Raw genomic sequence first — 21,036 nt, 5'->3', positions numbered from 1 at the left:
CCCCTGTGGCCGGCCCGCGCCTGACCCCGCGGGCCTGAGAAGGCAGAAGCGGCTGGCGGAGGGGCCCGGGAGGAAGTTGGAGCCGCGGGGCCGGGAAAGGGGCAGGTCGGCGCCGCGGGCCTGGCGAGGGGCCCGCCGGAGCCAGGGCCACCCTGGGGCGCTGCGCCAAGGCCCGCGCGCACTCGAGTTCCCCCACGTGGCCGGCCGCCCGGGGCCCCACGTGGAAGGGGCGGAGGAGGAAGGAGGGCGGCTGGAGGGCCGGGCTCCCGGCCGCGGCCGCAGGACCCCCCTCAACCCCGCCCGGCCCCTGCCCCGAGGCCCCAGCGCGTCTCCAGGGCCTCCCGGGCGGGGCCAGGCCGGGGAGTGCCCGCCGCGCCCGGCCCCCTCGCCCGCCCGCCGTGCCCGTGTGCACTTTCGCGGAGCCACTAATCCCCCGAGAGAGCCGATTTGTAGTGAGGAGTATCTGTAGGGGGCGAGGCCGGCCCATGTGGGGTTGTGTCATTGGTTTGCAAAGAGAGACCCCGCCTTTGCCCAAAAAAAAAAAAAAAAAAAAAAAGGGAGCGAGGAGTGAGCGAGCGGCGACCCTCACCTCGCCTCCCGCCTCGCTCCTGCGCAGCCGGCGGCCACCGCGAGACGCGGCCGTGTCGCTTCTTTCCCTTTCCTTTTCTCTTCGTTTTCCTCCTCCTTCCCCGGAGGAGAAAACAAATAAAGAAGAGCAAATAGCCGGGAGGCGCTCGGCTTCCCGGACGCTCCCTTCCCCCGCCCCCCCACCCAACCCGATCCAAGTTGGAAACAGCATCCTCTCGGGGGTGAGCGCGGCGCGGGGCGGGTGCGGGCCGGGGACCCCCAGGGCGGCCCCCTCCCGGCGGGCGGGCGGGCGGGCGCGGGGCCGGGACCGGGCTGGGGAGGATCGGGAGCCGGGTGGGCGGAGGAAGGGGGTGGGGTGGGTGGGGAAGTAGGAAGAGGCTCGGCGGCGAGGGGAGGAGGAGGAAGGGAAGGGAAGGGGAGGGGAGGGCTGGGGTGGGGAGCGGAGGGGAGGGGAGGGGAGGCCGGGAGGGGGAGGGGCGGGGAGCTGGAGAGATTAAGTTTTTGTGTGTGTGTCCCTGTGTGCGTGTGTCATTTTAAGGTGGCCCGGGAGCGGCCCAGAGGAGCCGGCGGCGGCCCGAGGAGCGAGGGACGGAGCCGGGAGCCATGCCGCGCTGACCCGGGGGGCCCGCACAGCCGCCGCCGCCGCCGCCACCACCACCGCCGCCGGGTGGGGTGGAAGGGGCGGGAGCCGCCGCCGCCGCCGCCGCCGCCTCCCGGGTGGGCGCCCTTCGCCGTGGACGCCGGCGGCCCGGGACGAGGTAAGGGGGGGGGGGGCCTGGGGGAGGGCTGGGGCCGCTGCCGCCCCCGCCTCACCTGCAGCCGCGGGCTGGGGGGCGCCGCGCCCGCGCCTCACTGCGCCACTGGGGGAGGAGGAGGAGGGCGAAGGACACCGAGCCGGCATCCGAGGACATCTTTGGTCTGCGCCCCCCCCACCCCCGGCCCGGTGTCCCCGTTCGGCGCTCGAGGGGTGGGCGCAGGCCTGGGGGTCCCTGCCTGCCGTCCCCCCCTCCACCCGCCGCCGCCGATCGCGCCCGCTGGCCGCTGTTTGCGCCAGGATTTTTGTTGTTGTGATGAGAGTTGATGAATGCGAAGTAGGCGGTCACCTTCCTTCCCATCAGGATTGGCAAAAAAAAAAAGAAACCCCGAGTGCGGCGGCGTCCGGAGGGCAGCGGCGGTGGCGGCCTCTCGGCGACGGTTTCCTAGGCGCCCCCGGCTCCCGTTCCCCGAGGCCGGTGGGTGCGCGCGCGCGCGCGGGGGCCGCCAGCGACCCAGGCCGAGCGCGCGGCGCGCCGCGGGGACAATACGGCCGGATCCCCCGGGACCGGGAGTCCGAGCGCACGGGGCCTGGGGCCTGCGGGGCGGGGGCGGGGGAGGGGACCGGGGGGTCCACTGGGAAAACGGGGCGCGCGCGGCTCCGGGCCCCCAGGGGAGCGGCCCCTGCTGGCAGGGGATCCCGCGCGGCGCCCCGGGAGCGCAAGTGAGAGACGGGAACGCAGGCGAAGTGGAACCCTTTTGTTTTGCCGGCCCCGCATTGTTGGCTCCTCCGGGCAGCCGGGCCACATCTGCCGCCGCTGCCGCCGCCGCCACTGCCGCGCCGGGCTCGGCCCGCCAAAGTCGCAGCGGGGCGGGGGCCCGGGGCGAGCCGGGCGACGGGCGCGGGCGGGGGCCGAGCTGGCCGGGCATTTCCTCTGCCCGGCCGCGCTCGCGCCGGCACCACTTCCTCCTCGCCCGCCGCTGCCGCGGCCGCCGCGAACCCGGCCCGCCCGCCCGCCTCCCCCCGCCCTGGCCGCACTTTTCGGGTGGGGCGAACCCAAAAGAAAAAGTTTCGCAGGAGGGGCTGGCGAGGGCGCGCCCCGGGCGGCGGGGACTCGGCGCGGCGCAGCGACAGCCGAGCGGCCGCGATCGCCTCTTCCTCCTTGTCCTCAGCGGCGCCGGACCGACCCGCGCGGCCGAGGGGAAGCGCCTTTCTTTCTCTGCCTGGCGCTCTTCCCAGCTCCCCGGGGCAAGTTGGACACGGGCGCGCGAGATCCGGGGCGCGCGGTGGCCCTTCACCAGCCGGAGAGGCCCGCGGCGTGGCCGGTCGCCCTCTGCCCACGCAGCGCCCGGGTGCTGGGAGGCCGCGGGCCCAGGAGCTCGGCGCGGTCACCGCCGGCCGCGTCGAGACACACACGCGCACACACTCCCTCCGGTGGCTTCGCTTTCCGCCGCCGCCGATGGTCTCGGACACCGAGTGTGAGTGCGCCCGCGAGTGTATGTAGTGCTCCCAGCTCCCCGAATACTTTTTCCGGAGGCGGCCCAAGCAGCTGTTGGCTCTAAGGGTCCCCGTGCTTAGTATTTAACAAGTGAAAGGAATTTTTCGTAGAAATCCCCGCTTGATCTGCGTCCTTGGCGGTGGAGGTTGGTGGCGGTGGCCTGCGTCGTCACGCCAGGCTCACTTGCTCTCTCCGGGGTAAACACATCTTTCTGGATTTTTCCCCGTTTTTTTTTTTTTTAATTTGAAGACTGGAGATCGGGTTAAGTTCTTAGAGAGTCAGACGTGAGTGGCTCGAAGGGTAGACCAGAGAATTCTATCCTATAAATATGCATTGAGAATTTAAAATGCTAAGTGCCTTATTTGCAATTCTGTTGGATATTGTAGAGACTGGTATATTTTTATCTGACATGGATAATTTGGAGGGGACGTTTATTTTGGTTAGTTTACTAAGTGATTCTGCCTCCCGACTTTGGTGAAATAAATCAAACTTTTCTACTCCTTCAAAGAAGACACTCTTCTCTGCTAGGTGCTTGGGTTCAAAGACAAGTTTAAAATTTACCTCGTTTTCAGTTCTTAACTGCTGTTCTGCCTCCATGGTTCTCAAAGTAGAACTTCAGTTTTCATGTGCTTAGGAGAATTCCACTGTTTTGATTTAAAAAAAAATTTTTCCCCCTACATTTTGAAGTAATGGGACTTTTAAGGATCTTGTTTTTATAATCATTTGATTTCAAAGGGTACTTTTTAGAGCAATTACAAAGTAATATTCAAAATGCTAATTAACACTTTCAGTCAGAGCAGCTTTCATATTGAAACAGGATTTCTTTTCTCTTTTTTAAGTACCAGGGACCCTATCCCAGAGTTGAAACACTAAATATCCTTTTGTCTAGCATCAGATCTCTGTGCGGCTCTGACACTCTCCTGTAAAAACCCTAGTGCCCTTTTTATTGCCCCCAAAAGAAAAGTTAATGAGATGGTAGATTTCAAGCAAAAAACCAGGCCCTCCTTCTTGCAAAATATGCTTCCAGTTGCCATTGAAGTTAGATGCTAGCTGTGAATGCACTTGCCTTTAATGAAACCAGTTTAATAGTTCACACTTGATCAAGTATAACAGGACCAAACAAAGGAAATACGCCAGCATATTTCTGTAGAACGTTGAGGGGTTTAGGGCAAGTGTTTATGCGGGGTCACCCCCTCCCCCAACTCTGTCCCTGGTAGCAGGGAGTGAGGGTTGAAGGCAAAGGGAATTTATGACACTGATTGGTTTTCTGTGCCCGAGGGGTAGGGACCCCTGTTTGTCCCTGTAGAAAACAGTTATTAGAGGAAATTTATGAATCTTGGGTTTGGAGCTTGTTTTGGATCTGACTAGGTGCCTTTTGGTTTATTTCTTTTTCCTGTTGATAAAGCAGGGGGTGCGGGGGGGGGGGGTGGAGATAAAGCTAGGTTTGTTTTTGTCCTCTTTTCTGATTGTGCATTAATAACAGCTGGGTGGAGGGTGCTCTCTGTAGCTCTGTGGATTTGAGCTCAGAGCCCTACTATTTAAGATTTCAGTTGGGATCTTTGAAACTGTCCCTTAACTGGGTGTTCTCCTGGGTGAGGGGCAAGGCGAATTACCATCTCTTATCTGTGATTCAAGCAACAACAGCAAAAAAAAAAAAACCCAACAAAAACCTCTGTCCTTTAGAGGGTTTCTTTTGGGGGCTGGAATTGCAACTTATGTCTGGCACTTAGTCATTGACTAGGTGAAGAAATATTTGCAAAGTGTGTGTCTTTAAAGTTAAAAAAGTTTAAAAGTTTGGCTACTTAAAAACAAATACTACTAGCATTGTAAAAATACACCAGTGACATACTTTGTGAGATATTTTGGCCTTTTAAGACTCAGGGCACACCTGTTCCTGCAAAGTCGAGTTTGCTTTCCCTGGCATTGTTAATCTGGTCGTGTACACAAGATGAAACAGGAAAACTTGCTATCTGTATAATGATTAACTAGCCATCAGTTACCCTTTCAGGGAATAATCAATACGTTTACTCTTGACTTGTAAAACTCCAGAAGGAAATCCTATTCATAAGTCTGAAAAGTGTTTTAATGAGAGACGAAATGGCAACAAACAGCAACAGCAACAAACAAAACTGCAAAGTTAACCTGGAACTTTTTTAGTGCTCTGAGTAGCCAGCGACCAGGTAAAGGATGAGTGTGTACATAGTTAAACATACTGCGTTAAGCACAGTGCAGGAGTGGGAAAGAATTTTATTGCTGTTAAAATATTCTGGCCAAGGGAGCTCAGGTTGGCTCACACCATTGGAAATCCTTGAGGTTCAAAACCAAAAGGGTGGCCCCGCTGGGGTCTAACGCCCCAAAGCCATTTGCCAACCGTTCTCTCCATTATGAATCATTTTTGAAGGCAAAGTTATCCCCTTTGCACTTAACACTTTTCCCTAAATGGAAAAAATGTAAAGCGTTTACAGCAACCATAGAACGGCCACCCCAGCTGTCATTTTTTACCACTGTCATTTCGATAGAGAAGGGCTGTCACCATAAGGTATGTGAGTACAAGCCTGGGTCCCTCTGTGAATGATCTATCGGCGAAAGTAGCAGTCCAAGTGTCTCGTGTTCCTGATACTGGCCACAAATATATGTTCATATAGGACATGTTTGGGAAAGGAAATTTATCTGTTCTTCAGAGCACAATTCCGGTAGTGTTTCCACCGCCTGGCTGATAGTTCACTTACAGCGGTGGAACGCATTTTCGTAGTAATTAAGAAAACGGGAGTGCAGTTTGCTTGACCCTTCGAATAGACTACTCATACTTAACACCGCGTATTGAAACGCTGCGCCTTGTTCTCCAAGAAGGTTCCTGTGCGATTCGCTAGCTAAGGAATGCTTGTGTGGACTTCCCCTCCTGCAGACTTTAGCAGGCGCAGGAAAACGCTGGAATGGATATGCTCTCAGAGGCTATACTGCCTGGGCAGTATCAGTTTTCTCCTTTCCAGCTGGTAAGCATGTCCTAATTTACGCTGCTACAGTTAAAGTTACAGCGTCCTGGGAAAGAAGGAAAAATATAAAACTCCCCACCCTACCACCCTCACCTAACCTTTTGAAGTTAATTTTTGTTCAAGTGTGTGTTTGATGGAATATGTATCAAAGACTCATGAAAGGGATTTTTTTCTTTTTTTTTAAAACATACCTATGTCTGGGTTTGGAAAATTATACTTAATAATTGCTAAAAACTTCAGAACCATCTTTAAGGTGTTCAGCCTTTCTTTTGATCATGATTTAATGGACAGTAGTATCCAAGTGCCATCAGTGTGACTCTAATAATCTGAACAAATTAACGTCCCAGCTTCATGTGTAGTTTGCTCTTAGCATCATTATTAGTGTTTCCAGCCGAAATTACAGCTACACTTGGGCCTTCAGGACTGCACCAGTGAAAAGAAGGGCTTTGCACATTGTGCTAAAAACCGGGATTCGCAGATGAATACAGAATGTACAATGGTGAGCGGCCAGGCCATTGTTTGTGCGGAATGTTGACAGTGGGAGCCAAGGGGCAGCTTCATTCTCTAACTGCTCGGGAACACACAAACTTCAGGAGCTGCACACGGGTGGGAACCAGGCTCGCAGTCATCCGACTTTGCCCAGCCGCTGGCCTGCTCCCTTTCCAGATTTTTTCTTAGAAGGTGGTCTTTTCTGGACTGCCAGGGAACTTTGTGTGCTTTCTCTTCTCAGTGATCTACTTTTTTGGAGACAAGATTCTGAAAGCAGGTAACAGGGTTCTTCAAAGAAAGCGTACACGAGGCAAACTTTTTGTCTCCCTGGAATGCAATTTTCAGAAATCATACTCAACCCTTACCAGAAATCAAGGCATCTGAAGTCACAGGAAGCAGTGGTGTTTATTTTTATTATTTCCCTCACATTAAAGTCGTTTTGGGTTTGTTGTGGTGTTAGGGGAAGTGCAGTGAAAATGAGTATTTGTTGGATTTTTGTATTTTGCTGCACAGCTGCTGCTATTTCTGGAAACGTTCCTCTGAGTTGCATCTTCTTCCTCCATTCACCAAGCTTCCTGCTTGCACATGGGAGCTGAGGTTCCCAAGTGGGGCCCAAACTCTTGCTACAGGGGCAGGCACTCCTGTTGACCTTTGTCGCCCCTCCCAGAACTGGGGGCAGTGTGGCCCTGGCTCCTTGTTGAGGCCTGATTGATGCCCGTTCTGATTGGGGTGAGGAGCTTTGGTTACAACTTTGGGGGCCAGTTGACTTTCCACCTGTATCTAGCCCGGTTCTTCCTTGAGTGAATGTTTTAGAAATGGTCTGCTTTAACTGTTTCTGTAACGAAATGTAACAGATGGTTCCTTAAGGTTGGGCTTAATAGTCACAACAACAGTGATAAGACACCTGCGTTCTTACTCATGGATTCATGTAAGGGATGCTTTTCCTTTCACGGAGAATTGTGACTTTGCTTCTGGGTAGTAATAGAGCCTTCCTTATCCCCAGGACCATCGGATGGTATTTAGGGGATGTTAATCCCGAATAGCTGTTGTTGCTTGAACTTGGTGGGCAGCCTGCCTTTGGGTGTTGTTCACTGAGAGTCCAAACATGTCTTGGGATGGGGGGAGGCGGTGCTTTCCAACAGAACCCTGTGATTCTTAAAATCCTTTGGGCTTGTAAAAAACCCAACAACAACAAAACTTTACATTGTTACTTTCCCTCCCTCTCAAAAGTGCTCAGAAAGGTGCTTTTTGCATTAAAGTAAATCCTTAGTTATGACTTGAGTTGCTATTAATTGGCTTGAAGATTGGTTCGAAGTCGTGGCCACTTTTCTGTGTCTCATCCCAGCCCAGGTTGTGGCAGAATCTTGGAAGGGCCTTTGAACAGAGTTCGTCACATGGGGAATGTGTAGGTCTCTCTGCAGTGCCCAGGCTGGCCACAGGGTTTTAAACTCACTGCTCTGCTCCAGCCATGCCTGAAATCTGGACTTCAGCACAGGACGAACAAAAACTTCATTATGGAGTCATGGAATCCCTGGAAGTTTCTTTGGAAAGAACAGGAGACCGAGATCATAGAGGTCAGCTCCTCTGGCCTGATTCCCCAAGCATGGCAATTTATAAAGCTTGATGGGTGAAAATGCCCTGCATCCAACCTGGAAGTGATTGTGTTGTTTGTAGCGGCCCCAGGTGTCTGAGTCTGTGTGGAGGGATGGGGGTAGGGGGCGGGAGGACCTTCAGGTGAATTTCCTTGGCTGTCGTGGGTAGAGGCCACCTTTACCGTGTGCACCTTTCCTGCTGAAGGAACCCTGGCTGGGACTTGATTCTTTGGCTAATGGATGTGTTTAGAGCGGTCGGTCCAGAAGTGCAAACAAAGTCTGCTTGTTCAGCCCCAGGTGGGCCTCACACCCATTTGGATGGTGAGGAGCCCGTAGGGTGTTGCACCTTCCGGGTCTGCCCACCTGGAGGGCAGCCTGGGCCAGCAGGGAGCAAGGGGGTGTGGGATGGGGGAGGGGGTAAGGGGACTGGGGTGGGCTCGGAGCTCAGAAAGCCCCTTCCAGGGATGGTCGAGGGGACTGAAGTGGAGCGGCCTCGCCTGGTCACACGGGCATGCTTTGCTGGGAGGGACAGAGAGCTAGTGACACCAGGGAGGCCTTGCTGTGGGAGCTCCAGGCCAGATGGGCTGCGTGGGCTCCTAGCACTGGCTGAACTTGACTGACCACTGGGCCCCTGCGTGGGGCAGAGGTTTTCCAAACAGCAGAGACCCCCCCCCCCCACACACACACCTCAAGGGCAGCCCATGCTTGGGGGCAGCTGCTAAGGAACTGAGGGGTAGGAATGCTGTGATTTCTTCCTGGTGGTGTGATAAACATTTTGGAAAGTTTCTTTCCAGCTTCTCTTCAGACAGTGAACTGTGTGGGCTGCAATGCTGGCTGATTCCTCCAGCTGCCCCTTGGGGCCTGGATGAAGCCAGAGGCCCAGTGTGGATGCCACGTTTTCTGCCCGTATTCCAGGTACAGGAAGGACACAGTGATGTACCTGATTCCATTTCCTCAGCGCTTTGTGGTCGTGGGCTAGAAGTCACTCCAGGGGGGCAATCAATAAAGAGTATATTTTGCCGTGCAGATAGCAATATGGACATATAAGTGCCTACAAGTAAAATTTCAGAATGTTTTTGATCTTAAGAACATTTCACAGTCATTAATCTTCACGACGCTCCTGCGGGCTAGGTAAATAGAGCAATTCCTATTTTATGCGAGGAAGAAAGGTTGAATTGCCTCTGCCAAGTCATAAAGAGGCTGATCTCCGCCTCCTGTTTCCGTAGCTGGAGTTTGGGGGCCCCGGGCGCCCGGGGAACCCCATCGTCTCGCCCAGACTGACCGCAGGGCGACTTCCGGGCCCCTGCTCGACCTTGTGCTGCGGGGAGGGCAAAGCTGGGGCCTGGGTGAAGGCAAACCCGCCCTACCTGGCCGCGCGCTACCTGGAGGGGGGCGTGGTCTGCGGCTGCCCCGCCCCGAACGCGCCCCGCCAGCCGGGGTGCTGGGCCTTGCTGGAAGGACGGGGTCTCCTGGCGTCTGGGGTTCGGGGCTTCTGGGACCCCAGCCCCGAAGGTGAGGTCCACCTGACCCCCGGGAGCCCGCGGACCCGGCGGCTCCTTCCCTCCCCTCCAGACTGGCTTACCTGAAGGCTCCGCCTCCGAAGACCGCCCGCCTGCGGCCTCGCCCCGGCGATCCTTCCCTGCCCCCGGGGGAGGGGGCCCTCGGCTATCTGTTGTACCTGCCACCCCCACACCCACCCCATCCACAGAGCTGACCCCGACTCTGCCGGAAGCGCCCCTCCCCCGGCGCTTCGCCCTTTCACTTGTAGATAGGGAGCCGCTTCCCGCTGCGGGGCCGCCGTCGAGAGGCGCTGGAGATGGCCCTTCCCCCCCGCAGTGCCCACTTCCTCCTCCTCCCACCTCCCGCAGCCCCGTGCGGGGTCCCTCCCCTTCGCGGCCGCCCACCCGCGGGCTGGCCCGCGCCCTTCCCAGCCCCCGCCAGCCACCCCTCCCCCGGCCGGTACCTGGAAGGAGCCGGGAGAGGACGCATGACACCGAGGTGGGCCCCGACCCCGCGAGCGAGGCTTGGAGCAGAAGCAGGTATCCCTCTAGACCGTGCCCCAGCCAACCCCACTCGACGATCGCAGACTCCGGGGACCTTAGAGCTGGAGTCGTGTGTGGTCCCGCCCGCCACCCCCCCCCCCCCCCCCCCTCCACCGGACAGGGAGGTTCGTTCATTGCACGATGGTGGCTCAGATGCAACGAGCTGGTAGACGGTCCCATGCCTGGCCGGGGCCTGGCCGGCTCCGCATCCTGTCCCTGGGGCGGTGTTGAGGCCGCAGTTTCCGCCGCCACCTTCGAATCCGGGGTATTTCGCTTGAACTGCGCAGAGCGCGGCCGTAGCTCCGAGGGCTCCCGGGCCTTTGCAGGCTTCTCCAGGCTGGGAGCCGGATGGGCCATGTGACCAGAGGCTGCGGCCAGAAAGTGAAGAGCCGGGATGACTTTTCCTTTCTGCACCCCTCTTCTCCTTGGAGGAGGAATTTCTCTGTTTGGCGCTTTCTCGCCCCGCAGGCTTAACTTGTTACCCAAGTAGTGCTTACGGGCTATTTAAGTCGTTGTTCTGTTTTTGTGATAACACTGCGGACTACCCTTTATTGAGCCTCTGTTTAGTATCTTTCTCACTCTCACTAAGACGCTTGGCCAGTGTTTGCATCGAACCTTCTCAACAAGGTGGGTGAGGTGTCGGGAACAGGGCGTGCTCCTGCCCTCCAGGTGGCTGAGCTGGGACTTAAAGAAGCTCCTGGAGATGAGGACCAGCCCCCTGGTGGGGGGGCTCTTCCCCGCTGCCCTGAGAGCAGAGGGGAGGTGAGCATTAAGGCTTGCCCCACATCTGGCACTTTCTCCCCAGGGTTCAGATGGCTTCACCGAAACAATGGTCTTTCTCAGGCCCAGAGTTGCCTTCCAGATCACATGGGGCTATGAGAAGTCTGGCTTGTTTTAATTTCCGTCTTTGATTAGTGGTCTTTTGTTGGGATCTCACGATCTAATGCCAACGAAGGGTTTCTAGATGGTTTCCTGGACCAGGCCTGTTTTAAATTCACTCAGCTTTCTGAGTTAATGAACAGCATGGCTGCTGAGCAGAAGCCTGAGGCTCAGTAGATGGGCCCTGTTGAGTGCAGGGGTGGGGGGAGAGTTCTCCCTCTGGACCACAGACTCACTGTCCAGGCAAAGACCAGACACCAGAAGGACCCTGAGGGCTGGGCACAGGGCCTTGGTCCAGCCTCTCCCAGGCAGAAGTAATGGTCACTGTTTCACCAATCAAGAAGCAGAGTCGGGGGCGGGAGGTTAAGCCACTTAGAGGGCCAGAAGCCAGCTCCACCTGGCTCTGGTTTTTCTGTGATTGTTTGAGGCTTCTTCTGGCTTTTGATTTGGGACTTGGGTGCCTTTGGGGGTGGCTTTGCTGTGCTCCCCACGTCCGACCCCTTCTGTCCTCCTGATCCGCTTTTCCCTTGTCTCTATCTGGGGGATGTCGCTGAAGGGCAGCCCTCCCCCAAACACACATGTGTGTACATGAGCACGCACACACGCTGGCCCTGGGATTATGTGGATAGCTTTCAGTGTTTGGGGTTTTTTGGTGGTAAAATTGGATTTAGTGGCCAGGTGCCTTTTCTACCAGTAGGTAAGGCTCGGATTTACAAGTCTGTGGTCCGGGTGAGCAATCTCAGTCTCCTTCCCGGCAGGTTCCCCTTGCTTGGGGGAAGGGCTGGAGGTGGTTGGGGCGCTCCCCTCCCTCCCTCTGGCTGTTCCCTCTTTCCTGCTGGATTCATTATGCACGTCTTCCAGTGGGAGTGAACCCTTGTGTTCATCGTGGGGAATCTGGGAGAAGAGACCAGGGAGATGGTGAGGATTTCACCTAATCGGAATAGTCTTGTTTGCACCACTCCTGTAAAAACTGCCCAGAAACTTGATTCTGCTGGGTAAACCTCCTTTGGGTTGCTGCCCTGCATTTGTGTTGGCCTTGGAAAGGAATTTGAATGAATACTCCCGAACAAAAGGAGCAGCTTTCTTTTCACAGAGGCTATCAGAGAATTGAAAGGGAATGGCACAAAGTTGGGTGTGTCCTGAAATCTGGAGACTGGCCCTGCCTTGAGTGATTAACTCACCTGAAAGGCACCCGGAGCAGGTGATGTGGGAGCGCTCTGACTGACCTTGGCTTCCTTTAGGGTAAGGTCCCCACGAGATGGAGATTTTCCTGAAAAACAGGCTTTCCTTTAATTATGAGATTATCTTCCTGCCCTGCAACGCCTCTCTTCCTTTAGTTGAACACGTGTGTGCTTGCAGACACGTGTGTGCTTGGGAAATAGATCCCTGAATTCTTTGCTGATGCCCCAGGGCTCCAGTAGGGTGGGCGGGGGATGGTGGTAAGGGATGCTAAAGACTGCCTGTTTCAAACTTTGGGTTCTGCCTATTCCCAGAGAGTTGAGGGCAGCTCGGGGTGGGTTCTTTTTACCACTTCACCTGGTTAGCCCCAGTGTGGTGGCTCAGCGCCAGCTTGGGTCAGGATTATGCCCCGTGATTCTGTCTAAGCCCCCCCACCCCCCCTGCAGTTTTTGAACAGGTTCTCCGTTCTGCTTTCCCCATGGGAAAGTGGGGGTGTGTGGCGGGCTGCAGCCCTGCTGGGATCAGCCTTGGGCCAACTCACCACCTCTTAGGCCTCCGCAGTGCTCAGTGGAGAAGCTGCTTCCTTGGGGTCGTTCAGCCTGGAGGGTGGATGTGGCTGGATCTTAGGGCAACTAAACAACACAGGAATGTTCTGCTGCTGCTGCTAAGTCGCTTCAGTTGTGTCCGACTCTGTGCGACCCCATAGACGGCAGCCCTCCAGGCTCCCCCGTCCCTGGGATTCTCCAGGCAAGAAGACTGGAGTGGGTTGCCATTTCCTTCTCCAATGCATGACAGTGAGAAGCGAAAGGGAAGTCGCTCAGTCTTGTCCAACTCCTCACGACCCCATGGACTGCAGCCCACCAGGCTCCTCCGTCCATGGGATTTTCCAGGCAAGAGTACTGGAGTGGGGTGCCATCGCCTTCTCCCCAGGAATGTTCTGGTGGCTCTCATAGTTTTGTCAGCCGGGGCCAGTCGAGAGCTAGATTTGCAGATGGCCCCAGAACATCTTTTGGGTCTTCAGATGTATATCGTTGTCCGGCCCCAGGTTTAGGGACCCCTGGCTCAGCAGAAAGGCCCCTGGGCTCGGCCCTCCAGCACAGCACAAGGGAAATGGGATCAGTTTCCACACGCCTGTGTTGGTGAGTACACCAGGTTTCCCAAGACCCAGTTTTTCTCCACCTTGTGCAGAGTTCTGTTTAATCTCCCCCTTCCTCCAAGATGTTTGCTGCTTTTTGCTCAGGGCTGAGTTTTTGGGTTTTTTTTTCTCCACACTCAAACATCCTTTCTTCTCATTTCTCGACTAAGCCTGGGATTTAGAATGTGGCTTCATCTGACAAAAGCCAGGAGATTTCAGAATTAATGTTGGAATTCTATCTGTAATGATGTCTTCCTGGATATTTAAGGAGGGCTTTGAACAGTGGGTGACTTTTTGTTTCCCTTCCCTAAAACTGGCCAGACGTACTCCCCCAAGTAGTGGGCAGAGGAAGCGGCTCAAAGTGGTTTGAGTTTTCTTTGCGATAATTGTGAGCTTGCCTTACTTGAGTCTCCCCGTGTCCCAGGGGCAGGAAGGGAGAGGGCTTGTGACTAACGGTTGTCTGGGTTGCGCTCTTGATGTACGTGCGTCTCAGATGGCCCGAGAGCATAGACGCCACTCACAGCTCAGCAGAAAGGTTTCTCTGCAGGGGAGATTAAAGGATTTTTTCCTAATTTATTTCATCCTCTTGAGCAGCAGTGGGTGGGCTGAGGTCTTGGAGGGGGAGTGACTGACTGATGGGAGTCGGGTCTGGGTGCCCTTGTTAGTGGAGAGCAGGGCAGGGTCAGGGCAGGGACCACTTTTTGACCATGCTTGTAGCTGGGAGTTTTGCAACCTGGTGATTTCTTGGCATGTCCGGCTCCAGGCTTGGATCCAAAAGCTTTTCTCTGGGCCACCCCGGAAGCCCACTTTGGAGCACTGGGTGGATCTCAGTGTTACCTGGGCACTTTTTCTCTGATGGTGTGGGAGAGGTCCCAGCAAAAGGCCTCCTTTCCCAGGACTGGGGCTGGGCTGAGGGAGGAAGGGCACTGCTTCAACGTTAACACCCATCACCACCAGCAGGGGAGCAGGCGTCAGATGTGACAGACTGTTCTAGAAAGCGTGAGAAAAAAAGGAAGGATGACGTGAGACCTGTGAGTGCATTTGTAATTTCCTGAGCCCTTGCAAAGGGCTGTGTTGCTGAATCTGAAGCAAGAGTAAGAATAGGGTGGGCTGCGAGGGTCTGATGAGGTCATATTTATAAAGTGTTTCAGTTCAGTTCAGTCGCTTAGTTGTGTCTGACTGTTTGTGACCCCAGGGACTGCAGCACGCCAGGCTTCCCTGTCCATCACCAACTCCCAGAGCTTACCAAAACTCATGTCCATGGAGTCGGTGATGCCATCCAACCATCTCATCCTCTGTCGTCCCCTTCTCCTCCTGCCTTCAATCTTGTCCAGCATCAGGATCTTTCCCAGGGAGTCAGTTCTTCGCATCAGGTGGCCAAAGTATTGCAGTTTCAGCTTCAGCATCAGTCCTTCCAATGAATATTCAAGACTGATTTCCTTTAGGATGGACTGGATGGATCTCCTTGCAGTCCAAGGGACTCTCAAGAGTCTTCTCCAACACCACAGTTCAAAAGCATCAATTCTTCGGTGCTCAGCTTTCTTTATAGTCCAACTCTCACATCCCTACGTGACTACTGGAAAAACCCTAGCTTTGACTAGAAGGATTTTTGTTAGCAAAGTAATGTCTCTGCTTTTTATTATGCTGTCCAGGTTGGTCATAACTTTTCTAACAAGGAACAAGCGTCTTTTAATTTCTTGGCTGCAGTTAGCATCTGCAGTGATTTTGGAGCCTCAAAAAATAGTCTGTCACTGTTTCCATTGTTTCCCCATCTATTTGCCATGAAGTGATGGGACTGGATGCCATGATCTTAGTTTTCTGAATGTTGAGTTTTAAGCCAAATTTTTCACTCTTCTCTTTCACTTTCATCAAAAGGCTCTTTAGTTCTTCTTCACTTTCTGCCATAAGGGTGGTGTCATCTGCATATCTGAGGTTATTGATATTTCTCCCAGCAATCTTGATTCCAGATTGTGCTTCATCCAGCCCAGTGTTTCTCATGATGTACTCCACATATAAGTTAAAAAAGCAGGATGACAGTTAACAGCTTTGATGTACTCCTTTCCTGATTTGGAACCAGTCTTTTGTTCCATGTCCAGTTCTAACTGTAGCTTCTTGACCTGCATACATACAGATTTCTTAGGAGGCAGGTTAGATGGTCTGGTATTCCCATCTCTTGAAGAGTTTTCCACGGTTTGTTGTGATCCACACAGACAAAGGCTTTGGCATAGTCAATAAAGAAGAAGTTTTTCTGGAACTCTTTAGCTTTTTCAATGATCAAACAGATGTTGGCAATTTGATCTCTGGTTCCTCTCCTTTTTCTAAATCCAGCTTGAACATCTGGAAGTTCATGGTTCACGTACTATTGAAGCCTGGCTTGGAAAATTTTGAACATTACTTTGCTAGCATGTGAGATGAGTGCAGTTGTGCGGTAGTTTGAACATTCTTTGGCATTGCCTTTCTTTGGGATTGAATTGAAAACTGACCTTTCCAGTCCTGTGGCCACTGCTGCGTTTTCCAAATTTGCTGGCATATTGAGTGCAGCACTTTCGCAGCAGCATCTTTTAGGATTTGAAATACCTCAACTGGAATAAAGCGCTTAAATCAGGCCTGATGTTGTTGTTGTTGAGTTGCTAAGTCGAGTCTGATTCTTTTGTGATCCCATGGACTATAGCCCGCCAAGCTCCTCTGTCCATGGGATTCTCCTGGCAAGAATATTGGAGTGTGTTGCCATTTCCTTCTCCCAGCTACAGGCATGGTCAAAAAGTGGTCCCTGCACTGACGCCACCCTTCTCTCCACTAACAGCAAGGCACTGGGGATCTTCTAGACCAAAGGATCAAACCCAAGTCTCTTGCACTGGCAGGCAGATTCTTTACCACTGAGCCACCAGTGAAATCCAATTTGAATTTTTCAAGAATCACCATCTACTTTACTTCCATACAGATTTTGCCCTAATGAGCCCTGTGTGTGTGCTCAATCAATCAGTTAACTCTTTTGCGACCCCATGGACTGTAGCCAGTCAGGCTCCTCTGTCCTTGGAATTTTCCAGGCAAGGATACTGGAGTGGGTAGCCATTTCCTCTTCCAGGGGGATCTTCCCTACCCAGGGATGGAACCTGAATCTCTTGCATCTCCTGCATTGCAGGCAGATTCTTTACCACTGTGCCAGTGTGTTAAATTTATAAATACAAAATAAACAGAGAAGTAAATTAGTTGCTCTTGCACTGAGCAATTGATGCTTTTGAAGTGTGGTGTTGGAGAAGACTCTCGAAAGTCCCTTGGACTGCAAAGAGATCCAACCAGTCCTTCCTAAAGGAAATCAATCCTGAATATTCATTGGAAGGACTGATGCTGAAGCTGAAACTCCAATACTTTGGCCACCTGATGTGAAGAACTGACTCATTGGAAAAGACCCTGATGCTGGGAAAGATTGAAGGCAGGAGAAGGGGATGACAGAGGATAAGACGGTTGGATAGCATCACCGACTCAATGGACAGGAGTTTGAGTAAACTCCGGGAGTGGGTGATGGACAGGGAAGCCTGGCTGTGCTGCAGTCCTTGGGATCACAAAAGTCACTGACTTTTTGAGTGAGTGACTGAACTGAACTGAACTGAGGTTCTGTGTGCCCTGAGGAGCAGATTTTCTTTTGCATTCCTGGAAAGAGCTCAGGAAATCTTGATGGAGGCACTGGAAGGGGAGGGGTTGCCTTCAGGGGACATCTGAGAAGGTTCCCTGGGGCTTGATTGCTTTGGTTGTGCAGGGTAGGAGACAGGCAAGATCTTGCTAGGCAAGATGGTGGGTGGGTCCTGTCCTAGGGGAATGGGTCCTCTGGGGGATGGAGACTTGATCCTTTGCACCAAAGCGGTGAATGAGTCTCCCAGAGTCAGGGGAAGCCCCAGGTGAAGGGGGTGGGGCCCAGGAAGAAGTGTTTGGGGTGAGAGTTTCAGGCCCTGGTCCTCTTAAAGAAATACTGCTATACAATGGGAATTTGCTCTAGGGCTCAGGAAACTCAAATAGGGGCTCTCTATCAACCTAGAGGGGTGGGGTGGGGTGGGGAGGGAGATGGGAGGGAGCTTCAAAAAGGAGGGGATGTATGTATACCTATGGCTGATTCATGTTGAGGTTTGACAGAAAACAGCAAAATTCTGTAAAGCAATTATCCTTCAGTAAAAAATAAATTAATAAAAAAATTAGTAAAATGAAACTATATACCAAAAAAAATAGCAACCTAAACAGGGCTGGGAGGGTGGAGGGGAGGCTGGCTTGGGTAGGGAGTGATTCCTGGGGCCTAAGTGATGAACCGAAAACCGTTCAGGAAGGTTGTTTTTAGATGGTGGGGTGTGACTTGGTGTTAGGTCCCTCTGAGGGATGCCCAGTAAAATATTTGCTTTCTATTTAAGACCTACTTTCCCTTCCCAGAGAAGGAAGAACGAGTGAGGGGTTGGGTGCTGCGCCTCCTCTGCCCGATTACAGGCGGCGCCCTGGGCCGCAGGGGTCTGCTGGTGATGCCGCTCGGCTCCTCTTCCCAGAGGAGGTAAAAGCGTGGCGGAGGAGCGCCCTGGGTGTTTGTCTGGGACAAGGCCCTCTCCCTGTCCCCTTCTCCGCACACATCTGCCTTCATGTGTCCCCTTCGTCCTACTGGAGTAGGAGCGTCCGAGCATCTGGAGCACAGCAGCAGTGAACTTGCTTCCCAGAGAACCACGTGTTGGGTTTGTCTTCCTGGCACGTGGTGGGCACTCGGTCAGCAGCAGCGTTGGTGGCCCGCCTGGGTCCAGCTGGGTGTCCGATGTGCCGTGGGTGTTTGTGTGTCCCCATCTGGGCCAGGAAATCATCTCCTCACGGGGCAGTCGCTCACTCTTAGAAATGGGCTGGCTGCCCCCCAGGGCCAGACGCACATTGGGTGTGGACCGGTTACCCCCACCCCCCGCTGTGCCGCTGCTCCCAGCTGCCCCATTGGGTCAGGTGAGCGAGAAACGGTTGAGGGCGGGGGACTGGGGTTAGGGAACATGTCCTTCTGGAGCCTGTGGAAGAGACCGATCGTCACCTTCAGGGTGGCTGGTCATTTCATGGAGCAGCAGCTTCCTCTGGCTTAATTCATACTGTTAAAAGAAACGTCACTTGTGAAGCGAGATGATCCTTGCAAATGCCTTTGGGAGGCAGCCAGTGGTGGAACGCAAGGGCATTTCGGGGGTCAGGGGCCAGAATGCCCTATTGCCACATTTGCACATGTGCACAGAAAGGAAGGCTGATGCAGGTGGGAAGGGTTCGAACGTGAGCTGTTTGATACTCTTGGCATTGGTGATGGAGGAAAAGAGTGGCAATATCTGCAGATTTGGTGGTTCTTAGGTAACTGAGTAAGTGTCCTGCCCCTGCCCCGCCCCTCCTGTGCACGCTGTGTCTCGTTTCATCTAGAACAAAGAGTTGGGATTGGGGTCTTCCCCTGGTGGCTCAGACCGAAAAGAATTCGCCTGCAATGCAGGAAACCCGGGTTCGATCCCTGAGTCCAGAAGATCCCCTGGAGAAAGGAATGGCTTCCCACTCCAGTATTCTTGCCTGAAAAAGTCCATGGACAGAGGAGCCTGACAGGCTACAGACCATGGGGTCACAGAGAGTCGGACACGACTGAGCGACTAAGCACACAAGCACGTGCGTGCACGCGCGCACACACACACACACACACACGAATAGGGAGGGGTCCTCTGTGCGCTGTTTATCAGAAGGGAGCAGGTGAGTTGGGCACACAGTCAGTGGCAAGAAGCTGGCTGTGGGCTTGGTGGTTTTCACATGAGTGACTCACGGTCCCCGGGGAGGGCTGCTGGATGCCCAGGTGCCCTAAGAGGGTGGCCTCTGGAGCAGGTGGAGCCTCAGGGCACCCTTGGCTGGGAGTCAGTCTCCTGGGGCTCCACCTAAGGGACATCTGGACTGAGAACCGCCAGGAGGGGGTTCTCAACGCAGCCAGTCTGGAGCCTGCCAACTGCATGCACACCATCTTTCTTTAAAAACAAACCACACCCCCAACACATACCCACACAACTTGAGTCTAGTTTTTGAACATTTGGCATGACCAATGATAGAAGGATTTTATATTTGAATACTCTTCCCCCATCTGAATGAATAGATCTCAAAGTGGAAATCTGGATTTCTGCCTGACCCAGTCTCATTTTTTTTTTTTTTTGGCTTAAGCGGGGGTTCTACCCCCTCAACCAGCACTCCATATTCTGAGGGACTTGAGGGAAATTTTGTGTGTGTGTGTGTGTGTGTGCGCGCGCGCCCGTTAAAAGTTGGAGCTGGGTCTTTGTTCCGATGCACTTGACATTTAATTGTCTCTTCTGACCAGTCAGCAGTGCTCACGGGGAGGAGGCTGGTCTGAGCGTCATAGCCTAGTGGTAAGACAAATTGTTTTTACAGATTACCTTTTAGTAAGGTATGAGCCGCGCTGGCAGTGGAGTGCACTTTGAAAGTCTGTATACGCAGGCCGAGGACCGGTGCAGCGGAGTTGGTGACTGTCTTTGAAGGCAGAGGTCAGCAGGAGGCACTCCCACCTCACCACATGGGCAAGTAAAGTCTGCATCGACTTTTTAATCTTGCTTCTGCGTTATTTCATCCATGTTGCCAAGCAGATTTGGGGGTGACACTTTTCTGTTTCAGAAATGCAGATAAACACGTTTTGTGGCAAATCCTTTTTTACCTTGGCGAATTTATTGATTAGTGTATTGATTAGTATTGAATCAATATAGAATTTATTGATTAGCTTCAGTGAGGCTGATCGCTTATGTTGCTGTATCGAGGACACCTTTGTAGAAACACCTTATCATACAGTTCGTAGGTCCCTTTTTAGGAACACCTTATCATACAATTGCTTGTTTTGTTTTGGTGATGACCTCAGTAGGAGGTGGTAAGGCTTTCCCAATACAGGGATGGGCTTACAGTTAATAAACGATGGTGCAGAATCTGAAGTGGTTCTTTTTTCCAACACCAGGCTGCTTAGAGAATGGCTGTGTATTCAGATAGTTCTAGGGATGGGCTGCGTGTGTGTGTACACATTCCAAGGCAGAGAGACGTGCAGGGTGGTACCCCTGTGTTGAGGTCTGGAGGAGCCTGTGGCACATGCCCCGTGCCAGCTGAAGAGTGAACTTGAAAGGCCGTGTACAGTGTCCACCGAGGATTTAAGGGATCTCCACCTGCCTCTTGCTATGAGGTTGGCAACTGTGGTCTTGGGAACAGGAAAGAATTTGCCCTTTCTGGTTTGAGTAACTGCTTTCTGGGGGGCAGTTTGGGATATTTTTTGAGTGTCAGGCCAAGCCACTTTCTGTGAGAGAAATGATAGCCATTGCCGTCACCCTTACCTGGCAGAGTGGCACAGAACTAAGTGGGCCACACGTTGAAAGCTTACCAACTGTGCTTAAATATGAGAAGTGGGAACCTTTGGGGCCCCAGTAGTCTCTTTGGGGGCTGCTTTTGGACTTGGGTTAGCAAGGAAATGACTTTATGATTTATGGTGTCTATGAAGACTAGCATACCTATCTATTTTCATATAGACATCTTAATAGAGATTAAATACAAAATAAAGCAGAATACATGAACAGAGATATTCCCATAAGCAATGTTGTCGTGTTAGGCAGTGTAATTATGGTTTGTACACTTCCCAATTAAGCAGTTATGCATTACTGGGAAAACCACCTTTAAGAGATTGAGGAAAGCTTTATAACTTAGTAGATCAAATAAAAATGGATGTATAATATTTTATGCATAGGGTTTAAAATTTTTACAGCATATGCTAAGGTAGCTCAATTGGGATTGATTTGTGGAAATTGATGCTGTGACACTGAGATGCATTTGCTGCTTCTGAAAATTGCCTGTTGAACAAAGATCTGCTTCTTCAGCAAATAG

The 21,036-nt window shown here is 53.2% G+C and overlaps 2 protein-coding genes across 10 annotated transcripts in view; one reads left to right on the top strand and one right to left on the bottom strand.

The window, feature by feature from the left end:
• The first annotated feature begins 587 nt into the window (after window positions 1-587).
• Window positions 588-21,036, top strand: part of CTBP2 (C-terminal binding protein 2) — a 169,274-nt gene continuing 148,825 nt past the window's right edge. For 3 of the 9 annotated variants that reach the window (XM_024985464.2, XM_059881723.1, XM_059881716.1), the window contains exon 1: window positions 1,116-1,346. The gene's annotated coding sequence lies outside the window, so the exon portion shown is untranslated. Of the gene's footprint in view, window positions 810-1,115; window positions 1,347-1,730; window positions 1,821-9,336; window positions 9,427-21,036 lie in introns of those variants that run through there. The other 6 variants (XM_024985462.2, XM_059881719.1, XM_005225833.4 and 3 more) reach the window with 4 other exon arrangements.
• LOC132343991 (collagen alpha-1(I) chain-like) lies at window positions 5,984-10,313 on the bottom strand. The gene is made up of 2 exons (XM_059882147.1): window positions 8,855-10,313; window positions 5,984-7,863 (listed from the first exon to the last, which is right to left on the bottom strand). Exon 1 carries the CDS (start codon window positions 10,311-10,313, stop codon window positions 9,042-9,044), a length of 1,272 nt encoding a protein of 423 aa, XP_059738130.1. The 3' UTR covers window positions 5,984-7,863; window positions 8,855-9,041.

The sequence above is a fragment of the Bos taurus genome, chromosome 26 (genome assembly GCF_002263795.3).
Source record: "Bos taurus isolate L1 Dominette 01449 registration number 42190680 breed Hereford chromosome 26, ARS-UCD2.0, whole genome shotgun sequence".
NCBI lineage: Eukaryota > Metazoa > Chordata > Mammalia > Artiodactyla > Bovidae > Bos > Bos taurus.
The sequence above is the reverse complement of the archived record's forward strand: the minus strand, read 5'-3'. Positions and strand labels throughout refer to the sequence as shown.